Genomic DNA, 17,893 nt, shown 5'->3' with positions numbered 1-17,893 from the left:
CTCTACTTTAAAATAGCTCTTCCAATAGCCAACCATAAACAAAAAAATTTGATAAGAAAAGTTCTTAAGTCATGGTCAAGATCTGTCAAGGTAATTAGCAGGGTAAATCTAAGTATTTAAAATTGCAAAAACAATAATAAAATACACAGTGTATAACACACTGTAAAACTTGATCAGGATCACTTTTCATATATCAATTTATTAGGGTAAGTTATTTAATGTTATTTACAAACCTCGTCATTGCTCAAAGTTTTGTCCTCAATAATAATTCTAGCTCATGCTCCAGGTTGTAGCTAAACAAAATCTGCCTCTCAATTTTTTCCTTTCTAATTTACAATCCCCAACTGATAAGAATTCAGCTCCCGGTTGTAACTAGATGCAGAATTATAACACAAGAAAGATGTATGTGACTAAATGGTGATTCATAATTATACACGCCTCAAAACTATTGCATATATACATACTTATTGGAAAATATGATTTACTTTTCCCAAATTGAAGACAAAAACCTATGAATTGATTGCTTAGAGTAAATAAATGGATTGGTGCAATCAATTATATGAATATGAAATTAGAAATCAAATATTCATGTAACAAATTGACATTGTTTTCTATCGATATACACATTTTTTTTTTCAAATATGGGTGTGCACAACGTCTATTTATCCTAAGGTTAGGATGAATTTTATTACCTTCTTACTTTGTTTTTACAACATACATCCAATTACTAATGAGTCAAATTTCTAATTTTTTGTTAATCATTTATAGGCTTAAGAAGTATGAGGCATTATTTTCTTTTTCCCAAACACATTGGGAAGAAATCAACATCATGTATTTATTTTCAAATAATAAATATTTACATAACAACTATTACATGTTTACGCATATCAAATTAAAAACATTATAAATAAATAAAAAATCTTTAGATGTTGACGAATTCCAAAAATTCATAATAAATAATACATGTTTATACATTTAAAATACGAAATGTTTATACATACATACATCAACACACACACACACACTCACATTTATATATTGGAGAAACCCACAAATGAGAGAGAAATGAGTTTTAACCCACTAAATTTTATATAATCTTTAATTTTTTTTATAATTAAATCTCATAATGAATATATATATTCTCATATACGTTATTGGTAGTACATTATTTGTGTGCGTGTATGGAAAAAAGAATATCCTAAGCTCAAGACCCTTGTGCATTTTCAAAAATCAAGTGGCTATACGTTGTACTACCGCCTGACTCTGTTTATGTAGCTTCCATCCAATTACACATAAGTCACATATGTAGCTTTTTAAAATCATTTATAGTACTTAAGAATTAAGATGATATGGAGGCATTTTTTTCAAACATATTGGTAGGAAATTAACAATCAAAACCACATTATGCACTTCTGCTTCTATTAACATACTAAATTCAACAATTTATGATTGTACAGAAATAAAAAAACAATTAAATGAATAAATAATTAAATATGTATATTAGTAAATTAAATTCAATTGGTTTTATAGAAAATTTGACGAGGAAAAATAAATTTAATAAGTTTTAAAAAATAATAATGAGGTTAATTTATTTTATTTTTGTGTGCGGGTGTTTATCTTTGATTTAAGGTAATCTCTTAATTACCCCTTTTCATTTATCAATATTTTTCTTTTTATATGTTTTGAACCCTACATTGATAAAATAAGAAAGATTTTTTTTTTTCTAAATGAAGTGTGAAACATATGAAAGAGACAATTATGTATGCTTCTAAATACATCAATACGAAAATATATACATATAAGTAAATATACTAAGGAATAGAAAAAAATATTTAATAATAAAAGTCCCAACTACATTTTTAGTCCTTGTACATTTTTCTTATTTTCAATTTGGTCCTTGTACATTTAATTGTGGCAATTTCTTTCATCAAATTTTAAAATCTAGAGAGAATGAACTTAACACAATTAGTAGCTGAAGGACTAAATTAATGCCATTAAATAGATCGGGAAGAAATTGAAATGAGTGCATTGTTAGAGGACCAAAAGTATCGTTTGGGCATGTGCTTTTTTTTTTTTTTTTTTATATATATTTTATAATTCAATAATTATAATGAAAGAAAGAGAATTTAAACCTTAGATGACATGAAAATACCAAAAAATGCCAACCAATGGAGACTCTTGGCTAGTTTGGCTAAGAACATAATTCTCTACAGTAAAAAGGCACTTGCAGGTTGGCCATCTCGTGAGTGTCTCATGAGTCACTCTGATGAACTGAAATTTGAATGCTCCCCGTGTTCCACACATGCCAACTCACGGGTAGCTTCATCTCATAAGCATCTTGCGAGCGTACATAATAAATAATATGCTTATGAATTCTACAGATACATAATAAATAATATTTTCTTTCCATGCACTTTTGTCCATCATTTCCTTCATTCTTGTCTTTCTGTTGGTGTCTGAAACATGTGGAAAAACGCTGGAAAATATTAACAATTCAAGAGTTCAAGGGCTCAAAGTCATTGAAGTCCTCGGCTCTACTACATTTTAATAGAGTATTTGACTCTAACAAATTAATGAAGTTCTCGACTCCACCACATTATAATGGAGTCCTTGACTCCCAAAATTATTTTAAATAAAATGTAAATTCTAATTCCTTCAAATTCCAACATGATTAATTCTTTGAGATTCTTAATTTCTTAATCAAGATTAGAGTTAATAATTCTCAAAATAAAATGATCATAAAAATTGATTTGAGGAAATTTTCCAATTCTCAATTCCTAAAACATGTTCATAAAAAATAAGATTGCTTTAAAAGAGTTTTCTTTCCCTTAATTAAATTTGGGAACCTCAATCAAAATCATTAAAATTCCTACAAAAAAAAGCAAATAAAAGACAGGGAAAATTGCTTGGACATTCAACTTCTTGAAGAGAGAATCCTTGGTTCAATTTCCATAAAAACATGATCCTTGACTGATCGTTGAGATTAAAATCAATTATCTCACCCAAAGCAAAATTAAGTCGATACTTAATCAAACACCAAGTATTTGGCTTAAATGTCCATTATTTAAATTGGGAAAAATCATATTTAAGAATTCTAAATCTAAAACCTCATATTAAGAACTACAAATTGGTTTGATCTCCATCAAGCGTATGTAGGCAACCTAAATAAATTATTAGGTGCAGCCATAAATAAATAAAAACACATATCCCCTTAAACATGAAAATAAATAAACTTATGTACAAAGATGATATGGTTGGAATCAAAAGGTCTTCCCTTGAAACAAGGGATTGTAATTAAGAGATAATTTATCTTGAATGGGCACTACTCACATCAATAAAACTCATACGCTAAAAGGCCTATAGATGAAATTATGTTTGATGAATCTGACTAAATAACAATTCTTGTTAAACATAATTTGACAATGTTTGTTAAACATAATTTAACAATTCTTGTTAAACATAATTTGACAATGCTTGCTAAACATATTTTAACAATTTTGTTAAATATGAGTTAACAATTTTCGTCAACAAATGTAATGAATGAAAATGCTACACATGCATTGCACGTGATAGAATTTTAATAATAAAACATTTGTAATTAAAATTTGATAAAAATTATTTTTAAAACTCTTTCTTTAAGTAAAGGTTTCATAGCGGATAAACTTCATGCATTGATTCTGATCATAGTCTTCTGCATTTCCCAGAGAATCAAATCCAAATCAAACTTGTCTTAATGGAATTTTTATGGTACAAGGATGTGTGTGTGATCTGTGTAAAGTTGCACGTGAGGAAATTTGAATTTGCCACTTCAAAATCTTTATTTTATTTTGCATATTTTATCTATCGAATTATATAATGTCTCAAACTCTAATGTTGAAATGTTATTTTACGCGGTTGATGTGCATGAAATATATACAATAAAGTACTCACATATCTACATATTTAGCCTTACTTTTATGTTATTTTGTTACTGATTATATAATATCTTTGTGTTGCAGGTAATAAGAGCTTTACATGCAAAGTGGGGCTAAGCCAATTGAATCAAGCCAACTTTCATCCAGCCAGGCATGAATTCAAGAGAAGACCAACCCAATTAAATTCAAGTCCAAGTGGAGCAAGGAATCAAAGGAAATTTGCACCAAATCCAAGTCCAATTCGGACTAGGATTCTAGCATGCACATCAGTAATATTTTTGGCATAACTTTCGGCTCAGATATCTAATCGAGATGATTCAAGTTGGGCTGGAAATTTAATTTAAAGGGCTACAACTTTGTAGTTTATCAAAAGTCCAAATTCTGATGTTAAATGGGCCAAAATCGTTGGTTAAGTGAAGCCTAAAAATCTGGGATTTTCTTTAAACGAGAATAGGATTCCTTGACCTATTTAAAGGCTCTTTAGGGAAAAAAAAGAAAAAAACCGGAGAGGAAAAGGGGGCGCCGCATAAAAGAACTTTTTTTGGGAGTCATTATGAAGAGGAGGATCTGAGGACAAAGGCGAGAGTTTCATGTTGATCAACCAATTCAGATGAAAACATAAGTTTTATTTGTTTTCTTTTCAATTTTATTATGAACTAAATTTATTTTCTAAAGCGTTGATGTTGTCTAGCAATGAACATACAATTTATATTCTGAGTTATTTTATTTTTAATATTTCCATGATTGAGTGTTTAATTCTTATTCTTAATGTTTACTATTTTTTGTTACGAATTATTGTTTGATCAATTGAATTACAATGAGACCAAGAAGTGATTTGTTATTTTAGTTATAGAATTAAATATCATTAGTTGAGCGAAAGTAGAGATGCTTTACCGCGATTAGTGTGATTTTTCAGAAAATTCAAAGTACGTAATGAGTCTCCAATTAATTAAATTCACATAGAGATATGGAATTGTTAGTTGAAGATATTTTTGATATTATTCGAGAGAAGATATTGAATACTTAAGGAATTTTTAATCATCAACGGGAGATTATTAGAATTTAATAATTAGGAAGAATAAATTGTGTGGGATTTGTTAGGTGAAATCAACCGCTCTAGATCCATTCTTATCATATTTTTACACTTTTAGATTTTTGCATTTTGTTAATATTTTATTCGTAGATTTATTTTTATTAAATAGTTTAATTTAATTCAGATAGTAGAATGTTCCATTTATTTTTGATTTTCCAAATAGTAGTTAATTTAGTGAATTCCGGTATTCAATAACATAGTTAATCCCTGTGGGTTCGACATTCGTTTTCTAAAAACACTTTACAACTTGTTTCGATTCTGTGCGCTTGCAGATTATTTTACGCGAACAGCGGTCCTTTCCACCGAATGTAGTATTCTTTTCCAGTTGAGGAAAGCTTAAGGTGTGTTCCTTTTTGAAGATTTTAAAATTTTTTAATCCAGCTTGTGTCCCTCATGCATTTTTTGATGAAAATTGTTAAAAAATGCATTAAAAAATGAGGCACAATTCTATTTTTTTTTAAGATGAATTATTATACCCTCCTTACCCTGTTTTTTACAACTTGCATCCAATTACAAATGAGGCACATTTCTAATTTTTTTTTAAATCATTTGTAAGGAAAGAGATGTATGAAGATATCAAATTTCAATCACTGATAGAGTGAGGATTTGATTCTAAAAGATAAATTTTATTATATAAATAAACATGAGCATAAACATAAAGGTATGCATATATAAGATAGAACACTTAACTCAACAATAAATGTATACCCTAGTGACTTAAATGTAATTATATGTATAAACAAAATTCATAAAGGAGAGCAATTTTAATGATTCTTGAAAGATAATAGTAATAGCATTTTTTTATCAATTAAAAATAAATTTTTTATCTTTTTATAGTTCTACTATTGATTTGATAGTTTAAATTGCCGAATGTAAAATTTGCATGTTAATATACACCCAGTGTGTGTATTCATTTTCAAATAATAAATAGTTACATAACAACTCATACATTTTTTCACATATTAACTTAAGAAAAATTTAAATCTGAGAAAAAAAATTATATGTTGATGAATTCCAAAAATACATAATAAATAATACATGTTTATGCATAAAAAAAAATACAATATGTTTATACATAAATAATTTTTTGGTTGTAGAATATCTTTTTTTATTTTTTATTTTAATATTGCAGTCTTTATCTTACATTTTCATTCACATTTTTTTTTTATTGATAATAACTCAGGTTTGAGTTAACTATAGGCTTTGCTTTAAAGTTAGCTCTTCCGATTGCCAACCATGCACATAAAAACTTGATAAGAAAAGTTTTATAATTATGGTCAAGATCTCAATGTCAAGGTAATTAGCAAGGTAAATCTAAGTATTTAAAATTTCAAAAACTATAATAAAATCCATGGCGTACAACATTGTAAAACTTGATCAATATCCCTTTTCATATATTAATTTATACCCTTCCCTTTTCATAAAATCCATGGCATATAGCACACTCTCTCAATTATTAAATGTCATTCACAACCTTCTTCATTGCACAGACTTTTGTTTTCGATATCATTTTTAACACACGATCTAGCTAGTAGCTGCATACCGAATTAAGACACAAAAAAGATGTATCTAAATGGTGATTTATAATTATAAATGCCTCAAAATTACACACACACAAGCGCGCACACACACACATACATACATACTTATTGGAAAATATGGTTTACTTTTCCCAAATTGAAGACAAAAACCAAGGAACTGATTGCTTAGAGTAAATTAAAGGATTGGTGCAATAAATTATGTGGATATGAAATTTGAAATCAAATATTCATGTAACAAATTGACATAGTTTTCTATCGATACACTTTTTTTTCTTCCTAATATGGGTGTGCACAACTTCTAGAACACTTTATTTAATTTATCCTAACTTAGGATGAATTTTTGTACCTTCTTACTTTGTTTTTAAAACATACATCCAATTACTAATGAGTCAAATTTCTGGTTTTTTTTCTCATTTATAGGCTATTTTGACGTACCGTTTCAGGGTGTGTATATAAGGTCTTGAGCACCTTTCTCTTGCAAGCTGGTTTTCAAAGGTAAGTTCTACCCATGAATTTGTGCTATAAAATCATGGAATGCTATCCAAGAAGTCAGATGCCATGCCAAATTTTAAATTTCAAATTTGGGACTAGATTTACGGAGGAAATCCCTATGATAATTCTATTAACCGAATGCATGTCATAATCAAGATTTGTCAAGTGGATTATTCTATTAGCTTTAAATGAATTAAATAAGAAAAAGGAAAGAAAGAATATTTAGTTGTTGTTTACATATTTGTTCTTAAATTATTGTAATCCAAATTGTGTGATTTATGCTAATTGTTTATGTAACACCCCAAACCCAAAAGGGTCCAAAGCATGAGAAACATTTTAAAGGTACCTGTAGATTTTTCCCTATTGAATAATTCAAACCAAATAAATCATATCAAGTACCAACATCAAGAATTATCAATATAATTTTATTAGATATACTCCCAAAGTAAGTTAGAGCTCTATGCAACAATTACAATGACCATTGGCCACAAAAGAATGGAGGTCTGAATAAATACAATTACATATCAATAACTTCTCTCATTATTGGAAATAAAGTCATAACCACTATTAGATATGAAAGAATTGAGTCAAGCCTACTCTAAGTTACACATCATCAATTATCTCCATCATAAAGGTCAACCTCCATCAATAGTTAGTCTAACTATTGTTAGCCACCAAAAAGCTGTCTCAAAACGATAGTTGCCTACTTTGAAAAAGTTTGTAAAAAAAATGGAATGAGACAGAGCCCAGTAAGTAGCATAATTAATGCGGGCGGGGGAAATGCATGTTTCATAACAATGAGCAATTTACAAAATATGTTATAATATGAGAATTTCCATATGTTATAGGATCATGCAAATCCAATTTTCTTAATAAATTGACAAGAATGATTAAAAGAATATAGCACCAAGCTTTCTCAAAATATTTCAACATGATACTACATACTATTTACTGTGAGCTATCAAAATACCCTTTTTAAAACCTAAAAAGATGTTAGGTATGCCACAAAGACATCAAGTTATGCCACAAAGACATTAGTTATGCCACGAAGACATTAGTTATGCCACAAAGACATTAATCCGCCACAAAGACGGGGTGCCAAGATGCCAAAGTTACAAAGACTACGGCATCTAGTTGGGTAGTCATAGAGTAATCACATGTCATGGCCCAAGGGTAAAAGCATAAAGAGCTCACAGTTTACATGAAATCAAAACATGGTTCAATTTCAAGTAGTTTCACAAAAACCTTTGAAACATCCAATATATTCACAAGGTTCCCAAATTTCCCAAATCATTTCTTGTCAACAACATTTTCTGCCAATTTCCCAAATATCACAAGTCAAGATAAACATCTTTAGAATTTGCAAATAATGCAATAAGTCCATATCCATTCCAAAGAATTATATCAAAGATGCTTATCTCTTCCATACTAACAAATCATGCATTTCCTCATATGCAATATTAAACATGATGCGTTTTTCATATATAATCATATTTAATAGGGTCACAACACAATACTTTATAAGAAAACACAATTCCAAAAATATTTTTCCAACATGTGTTTGACCCAAAAAAAAAGTTTATGCAACGTGGTTATTTTCCAAAAATCCCATTAAAAGCTACTTGCAACCCTCAAAAAGCTTAACTCTCCAAGCTCCAAAGGAGATTAGCTAGAACCTAAACAATATCAAGCAAACCTATCACAATAAGCATAAAGCTTGACATTGCATCTAGCTATGAATTATAAATCACTAGATAAGAAATTAATTAGGCAAGCCTAAGTACTTAACCTCACAAATAATGTATTTCACTTCCAAAGTTTATCAACAATTTCATTTACAAGGCTTAGACTCCAATTTATAATCATGTTATTCAAAGCCTCTTCCTTACCATAAGAGGTCCCAACACTTTATGAATTTCTTCCTCAATATACATGTCATTTCCAAGAGACTCACAAAACAACAACATATATAACAATACCCACCATTATAAATCCCGAATGTAAATCCTCCACTAGCTCCAAATACACAATAAAAATTAGATTCATCAACTATTTCACATTAGAAAGCCAAAACTCCCAAATCTTCACCACTCAGCTAACCACCATTGCAAAAATCATAAACCCACTCATCAATACATCCACCAAGACCAAAACCCATACATAAAAACACATAAATATCACTTCTAATGTTCATAAATCACATGGGTATTATTATTAAATTTTAGATAAACATAACCTCAAGCAAAAGCATATAAACCCACAAAAAGGTCAGAAATGTTTTACTTCAAATAGTAGAGGTGAGTGAGCCTTACCATTTTCCTATGGAGTTTTCCGGTGATCTTGCCGGAAAATCATGGTGGAAATGGTGGTGGAAGTACCGGTGAGAGAGGATGTAAGAGTAGAGAAGGGTGTATGAGAGAAAATGAAAAAAAGAGAAAGAAAAGAAGGGAAGTGAGTGAGCCGGCCAAAGAGGGGAGATAAGGTGGAGTGAAATGTGTGGTGGGAATGGGTGGGGTAGTTGGGAGGCACATGTGTCTCAAAAAATCTGATTTTTTTTTTGCTAACTGGGACGTTATAGTTTGTGCCTTGAAATCTTGGGTATATGAACTTGACTTGTTTCGCTGGAAAACGTTCTATAAAGATAGTTTTTCACATTTTCCAGTGTTTGGTAGTACCAAAAAAAAAAAAAAGGTCAACGGAAAACTATTTTTAGTCAACGGAAAATCCTAATAAAAATAAGGCTTATTTTTTATACGTTGTTTTCCAAAATTTATTTTTTAGAAAACAATCTCTCTTTCATGCGTTGCATCTCTTATAAATATTGTCTTAGTTTGTAACCATTGGAAACTTAATTTCTTGGCGATTTCTCTCTCTCACGATAAGCTCTCTCTCACTTTTTCTCTCTTCCTTTTACTTCTTCTATCCTCACACCCTCACTATCACTAACTCTAGTCTCTCCTATTCCTATAGATCTCTCTCTCTCTTTCTCTGCTCCATGTTTCTCTTCCAATCTATAACATAGTTCCCCGATTAGATTTTTTTACCCTCACTAATCGATCAATAGCTCTGACTTGCAAAGTGTTAGGACATATGTGAATCATGTTAAGAACATATGTCATTTAGAATTGACTAATCGTTTGACAAAATGCACTTTACTTGTAATTGGAAAAATCTAGGATGGTTTAAGTCTTCAAGAAACATATTGTTCAAGTCAAGAGTTAAATCCATGCAAATCTGTCCAAGAAACAAGTGAAGAAGTGCTGAATTTTAAAGCTCGACAGCTAGCTCAACAGATGGCATCTATTGAGGTTTAAAAAGCAGTTTTAGCCCGATACTTGACAGTTGCTCGATAGATAACCTATTTATTGAGATTTACGAAAATCAGTTTTTCAGATCTGATTTCACACATATCCATGTGTATGTATTTAGGTTTTCTTTTCTCACAACCCTAAACATATATAAGGATTATTTTAAGAGTTGTCTCAGTTGATGCAAGTGAATGCAAAGGTTTTATTCAAGCATATTGTGACCGAAGAATTATGCCCTAGTTCATCTTTCTCTTGAAGAAGCTGCTGCGTTTGTATGCTGTAGAGTTTTGTAACTAAGGAGTTTCATGATCTTCATCGTGTTGATGTACTGAAGAACTTTGCAGCCAACATCCTTCTCAAGTTGGTGTGTTAGTCACGTACTTGGATCTGTACATCGATTGATTAGTCACGTACTAGGAGCCGTGCATTGAAAATGAGAGATTGTCATTATAGAACAAGTCCAATTGTGTATTGGGATAAGGGTTCAACTATAGGTTGGTATAAGGTACTGGGATTCCTTTACTTGTAACCGCTTGTTGTGATAATAGTAGATTCTCAAGAGTGGTGACTTTAAAATCACTCGGTGGAGTTTTTGCCTTGAAGGTTTTTCCCATTCGTAAACAAATCACCATGTCAACTTTATTTTCCACTGCATTTAACTTAGTTGGTGATTTGATTGTGCTACCACGTGTATTGCATGTTAATTAACTTAATTAATTCACTTGGCTAATTAATTGATTAATTTATCACAATGGGTCAATAAATTCTTGGCCTACCACAAAGGAAAATAAATTTGCAACTATAATTATTTCATTCCTCTCTACCAAAATCTCAATTCTTTGCTTTGAATTTCAAGCTTGATTTTCTTTTTTCTCTAAGAAATTTTCAGTTTGATGGATTCCAGGCAGAAATTACTTCTTTTTGCACATAAAAGTACAAAAAAAATTAAAAAGAAGAAGAAGAAAGAATGAATAAAGTAAAAGACAAAATTTTTAAGAACAGTGCCAATATAGCTCTAAATTGCTTTTACATAAGACAATCTTTACAGTAAAATAATAATATTGTTATATAATGAATAATAATAGTATAGGAGAATTGCATTTGTTAGCAGATACATTACGTAAATACATTATGTAAATACATAATTTAGAGTAATATTGAAAACTTGTGATTGACCATAATAGACAATTAAGGTACTAGCAAAAAGAGTAGATAGTTAAAAGCTATTGTTATTTGTACTTATTGAAGATGTATTTACCTATCAATTTTATATATATAGACAAATGATTGATATATGTGTGTGTGTGTGTGTGTATGTGCGCGCGCGCGCGCGTGTGTGCATGTACGTACGTTACTGTCCATATATTTGAGCAAGATGAGTGGTAAAGATCATGATTGACAACTAATTTTGATTATATCTATTTTCAAAATTTTAGTATGAAAACCAAATTCATTCTTGTTTTTTTATTTTATTTTATTTATATTGATTGCATTAGTTGGTTTACATAGTACACATGTTTTAAATTATACAAAAAATATAAAAATAATTGCATACCAAACATCGAAAAACATTCTCAAGCTCATTTTTAAGGTCGTTACCAAATGTGGACACAAGAGGGGAGTTGCCACCTAATTTTTGCAATGATCTAAGAACCATATATATAGCATCTCTTCGAGAAAAGGGCCTTTTGATCTTACTACCAGAGTATGGGTTCGGAGTTTAGGTACGCTTTTGGGACAGTGTTAGGCACCCAAGATCGCCCAACCCTAAGGTTGGCCTCCCATCATTGTGTCTTATACCTTAACTCTTTTAAAAACTAACTCAACAATTATATCCTAGACTCACACACACGCTAATATACATCTAGCATACAACATGACATCTTTCATCCCAAACAAACATATTTATCTATCCACCAAACAAAAGAGAGCCAAGCATACAACAGAAGCCCTAGCATTCATCTAGCATATGAAAACCCTATCATATATCTAAAACAAGGCAGTAACCATATCATTAAACACAACATATATCATAAACCAGGCATTAACACATTAGAAACCCTAATCATACATCAAAATATGTTTCATCATATCATCAAAATAAAACCAAAACACGAATGCATGGATATTTCTAATGCATGACTTACCCTTTACTTACCTCTTAGCAGTACAACACCTATGGCATTGATGAATGGGCATGTGAATGAATGGCATGGTATCAAAACGAAAGAAAACCCTAATCTAGCATGTGATAGCAAACAAGCATATGAGGTGGAGGTACAAGCATGTATAAACATGTGAACTGACGTTAAAAAGGGGGGAAAAGCATGTGAAACAAACCAAGCAAACAATATGAGGATTAGGGATTCTGGGCAAGTGCCTATGTACGCAGGATTTAACCTACGTACGCATGCTCACGACATGCGTGTGTGGGACTTGTTCAAGAGCCCTAACCTAGAAACCCGAAACAGAAAGCAGAGCACAAACAAAAACCTAATTCTAACTATCTAGCATGCTCTAAAACAACAAAATTACAAAACTAACCTAAGCAAGCATATAAAAACCTAAACTACACAAAGAAACGGAGTTAAAAATAAAAAATAAAGATAGAAAATGAAAAAAAAGGAAGAAAGAAAGAATACCTTAAAAGAAAAGCTCCTGGGCTTGATTTTTTACCGTTCCTCTCAGTCAAATCTATTATAATTCAATAAAACAGTGATTAGAAACTTTAAACTCAAAGGATTGGGACCAGAAAGGCCCTAATCAAGTAATAATGACTTGAGGGTGTTTTGTGAAAAACTCTCTTTTGATTCACTATTTTCTAGCGAATCTTAGGTTTTTTCTGTGGGATTTCTATGTCTTTTGAAAATGTACCATGTAAGACTTTTTTATAGTGGAAAAATGGGGTTTGGAGCGACTCTCAGGCAATGTAGGATTCATTCCAAACCTCAGCCATTATTGTAGAAAACTTGTCTTTCTTATACTTATGAAACCCTAGCTGCATACACAGGAATGTTTCTACGTACGCATGCTTTGGCCCGTGTACGTAGGCGAGGGCCACCTTGGTAATTTTATTTCCAAAAATATTTTTTTTATTTAAAAGGTTATATTTTTCGTTTTTACACTCCTCAATTCAATTTAATGTCTAATTGGGCTCTATACTGGCATTGGGCTTTAGAGTTTGCGCATTATTGGGGAACAGGGGTCCAAGTTGTAAGAGGTACAAAATGCGGTATCTACACCAAACACCGAAAAAAATGAGATAGTTTTCTAAAAAATTCTATTTCCACAATAGACTATTTTTCAGAAAACGTTAATACCGAAACAAACAGAGCATTTAAAAATCTCTTATTATTGCCAAAATTCTTTTATTGTTGACAATGTTAGGTTCCATCATATATTTTATGATTGAATACATGAAGTTACATACATGGGGCCCAAAAAATAAAAATAAATTCAATCTTAATCCCAGAACTTCATTGGTCCAATGTCTTTTCAAAATCATAAATAACAGGCACAAGGTAAAGAGGTAACTTCTTATAAATGGTAAGGCCAATACCCTCTTCCACGCTTACTTCTTCTCTCTTCATCCCGTTTGGTAGTTTCCAATCAAAACGGTACAATAGGTTTGCCAATGTTACCATAACTACGGTGAATGCCATATTAATGCCCGGACACATCCTCCTGCCGGACCCAAATGGTAGGAGTTCAAAATTTTGACCCCTAAAATCAATGGCATTGTCCTCAAACCTCTCAGGATAAAACTCATTTGGATTCTTCCAAGATTTTGGGTCTCTCCCAATAGCATAAACATTAATCATAATTCTTGTTTTTGGGTTAATATCATAACCACCGATCTTAAAATGTGAAATTGCCTCAAGAGGAATCAAAAGTGCCAGTGGAGGGTGCAACCTAAAAGTCTCCTTTAGCACCATTTTTAGGTATTGAAGATTTTCTAACTCACTTTCATCCACATACGGTTTCGTTCCAATATAGCTTCTGATTTCCGCCTGGACTTTTTTCATTACTCTTGGATTCCTAACAAGCTCTGTCATTACCCACGTAATTGTAATAGCACTTGTGTCTACTCCACCGAGAACAATGTCCTACATATACACACATGAAAACAGTATATTCTAAATTAGCTTTGCGTGGAACATGCAACTTGTGTGTACACTTTGGGAAATAAAAAGAATAAGCTAGAAAGTTACTAAGCTTTTGGAATCGTAGGTGATACAGACAAACTGTTTAATTTTTTGTGTTGTTTTCCCCAATCATGTTTATGTTTAATATGTTTTTTTTTTGAGAAACAAACTAACTGTTAAACACACACATATTACTTAACCCAAAGTACTATTACAAAAGAGTTTAACTCTTATAAGTTCAAATGCACTCATAGGTGTCTACTCAAAAGCAAACATTTGGAACTGACTAGCACCAAACTAGTTTCGAGAGAAAATGTTTCTCTCCAAACAAGTTTTGGTGAGAAACTTTTCAAACTCTTTCTATATATATATATATATATATATTATTTATTTATTTATTATTAGATGTGAATTTTAGAATCTAACCATTGGATTGCATGTTCTTATTATATCCTTCATGCTTGCAAACTTTTAAGAAAATAAAAAATCAATAGTTATGTCATCAACAAACTGTTTAAGTTTCAAGTTTGTGTGATCTAAAAATATGCATAAAATATAAATTTATTTATCGGATAGTAAATAATATCTTATTTTAAAAAAATTGGAATGTGTGTTAAGAACATAAGAAACATGCAATCCAACAGTAAAATTTTCAAAATTCATATATATTGAAAAGATGTAAGAGAAGATTGAAGGGTTCATCTCCAAATTTGTTTGGAGAAAAACCTTTTCCTATGTGGAAGTCCATTAATGCTAACATAACAACAAGATTTGTCACATATTTTTCACCTAACCAAATTATTATATAACTAATTTAGGGAGATTATATAATAGTAATAATTATTATTTTAACTTTTAAGTTGTTTTAGCTCTTTGATTATTTTCCTGTGTATAATATCTCATTTCTATAAATCCCTATAGAAACAATTATGGGAATATTAGAATGTACTAACATAATTAGTGTAGCCACTTATATTTGCTCGTATTGTTGTTAAAGATAAAAATTCATACAAGTTAATTATGTGCTTCATGTTAGTATTAGAATGCCAATCTGATGGTAAATCAACAATCAGGATTGGATCTTGACAAACATGCATTTTGAAATGTGAAATAAACTCTAACCATATAAATCTCACTCTCACTTTGAGGGATTGAATTTCATGTCTTTACCTTTGGAAAGAGGTCATGTTTAAAATACAACTCGAATGTTCATTGTGGTACACATTTTTTTTTAGTATACTGGAGTACCTAATTTTAATTATTAATATATTATTATTGAATATATATCAAATAACATAATACTCAATGTTAACAATTTAGATTAGATAGGTATGACACACACAAAAAAAGTGTATCGTAATTCTCTAAATAAGATTTATGAAAATTAAAAACCCTTTTAAGTGGCCTAAATCCTATTAAACGTTTGGTTGATGATAGCATTCCATAAAAGGGAAAAAAAAGTGGGAAACAAGAGCCAAGGCTTACCATGAGAACTGCTTTGATGTGTTCTTTTGTGGGATTAAATTGAGCTTTTTCATCATTTGACAAACTTAGCATAACATCAATAACGTCCTGCTCTGACTTCTTCTTGGTTGGATCTAGATGTTCCTCAATCAACTTTTCAAAAAAAGAATCAAATCTACGATGGCAATACTCAATTCGTCGTGGAAGCCCAGTTAATGCATCCACAATCCCCCCAAACCATGGAATAATGTCGGAGGTCGCAACCGTGCCAAATAGTTCCATCGATTCTTGAACGAAGGCTTTAAATTTACTTCCCTCAATTTCATCGTAGTTTTTATTGAATGCAATTTGACAAATAACTGAGTAGGTCAAAGAGAGTGCCTTCTCGCTGAGCTCAATTGGATTTGGCGAAGCCTGAGTGATATAGTTAATCAATTCAGCAATGTTGGCTTTCCTTTTGTACTCAAAGGATTGCACCCTGGTTTTAGAGAGAAGCTCCATCCTAAAAACCTTTTGCATGTTTTTCCAAGAATCATTGTAGGGACAAAATGCCAGGGTTAAGTAATTGTAAGTGAGCTTCTCTTGGGCAATTGAGAGAGGCCTGGTGCAACATTCAGTGTCATGGGTTTTTAACAACTCTTTCGCCATTTGTGAAGATGAGATGACAAGAGTTGGGATTCGGCCGAGTTGTAGGAACATGGCAGGGCCATATTTTTGAGACAATTTCCATAGGGATATATGGTTGAGTTTTCCAACTTGGTGGAGGTTGCCAATGATGGGAAGCTTCGAAGGGCCTGGGGGAAGGTTGGTTTCTTTCTTGACTTTTCTTTGTTTTAGAAGTATTGACAAAGAGAGGATGGGAAAGAGTACAAGAAAGATGGTTGGAAGCCATTGTGAGGAAAGACAGAACAATTCCATGATGTTTATGTCTTGATGGTGAAGTACTGAAGATGATGATTCCCTTTTATAGTTTTTTTTTCTTCGTATTTTTCTATTTTTGGTAGTATTAGTGGAAAACAAATCAGAGAAAATTTGTCCCTTGATTTCCCTTATTTAGGTTGTGTTTGGTAGAGTAGATTTTAGGAAGGATGGAAAAAAATGAGAGAAAATGAGGAGGAAAAACCTTTTGGAGGGTGTTTGGTTGGGAGGGGGAGAGGAGATAATGATGGTGGGACTCAAGTGTTTTCTTCCCAGGCCCATCAAAAATTTTCTCCCTAAAATGTGGAGAAAACTTGATGAGAAAAATTTGATTGCGAATGACAAAAATGCTCATGTGCAAGTTGCACATGGGCCTGTACTTTGCTCCCCTTTTATTTTTATTTTTCAATTCCAATTATAATAGATGTTTGTTTTTTGTTATCATTCTTTCTTCTTTTTCATTTTGTTTTCCACTAAATGTTGCCTCTTCCTTCTTCTTCTTTTCAACTTTTGACGTGATTTTTTTTTCAGGACATGATTTTTATTTTTTAATAAATTTGGGTGATTGTATTTTTTTGGTTGTTTGTCACATTTTTGTTTTAATTGGACATCGTTTTTTTAATAAGAGTATACGAGTAAATTTATACAAATTCATTTTTTCCATCCCTACACTTTTTGATTCCCAACCAAACAAAAAGGAGGGAAATTAAAAACTTTTCTACCCTCCCACTTTTCTATCTTCCCACCATTTTCCATCCTCCCATTTTTCCATCTCTCCAATTAAACGGATCCTTAGTTTAGCATGAGATAAATTTGCTTTGCCATAGTTTTTTGCGTTTCTTTTTTGTTTTGTTTTGTTTTGTTTTTTTTTTTGTTTTTTTTTGCGTTTGGTAGCTTTAAAAAAATAGGCTTAAAGGAAAACTATCTCTTGACTTCCCTTATTAAGCTTTTCATGAGATAGAGTTGTTTTCCATTTTTGAAAAACTTTATTTCACACCGTAAAAAACAACTCTATCTC

General features: G+C 31.2%; 1 protein-coding gene across 1 annotated transcript; it reads right to left on the bottom strand.

The window, feature by feature from the left end:
• Positions 1 to 13,824: 13,824 nt before the first annotated feature.
• LOC142635728 (cytochrome P450 71B34-like) lies at positions 13,825 to 16,875 on the bottom strand. Its single transcript, XM_075809837.1, has 2 exons — positions 15,979 to 16,875; positions 13,825 to 14,454 (listed from the first exon to the last, which is right to left on the bottom strand). Exons 1-2 carry the CDS (start codon positions 16,873 to 16,875, stop codon positions 13,825 to 13,827), a joined length of 1,527 nt encoding a protein of 508 aa, XP_075665952.1.
• Positions 16,876 to 17,893: the final 1,018 nt, after the last annotated feature.

Source organism: Castanea sativa, chromosome 5 (genome assembly GCF_040712315.1).
Source record: "Castanea sativa cultivar Marrone di Chiusa Pesio chromosome 5, ASM4071231v1".
NCBI lineage: Eukaryota > Viridiplantae > Streptophyta > Magnoliopsida > Fagales > Fagaceae > Castanea > Castanea sativa.
This window is presented reverse-complemented; position numbering and strand designations above follow the sequence as displayed.

Coding starts and splice junctions, on each gene's coding strand:
- LOC142635728 (XM_075809837.1), bottom strand. CDS start 16,875: ATGGAATTGTTCTGTCTTTCCTCACAATGGCTTCCAACCATCTTTCTT. Junction 14,455..15,978: donor ACATCAAAGCAGTTCTCATG/GTAAGCCTTGGC, acceptor GTGTATATGTAG/GACATTGTTCTCGGTGGAGT.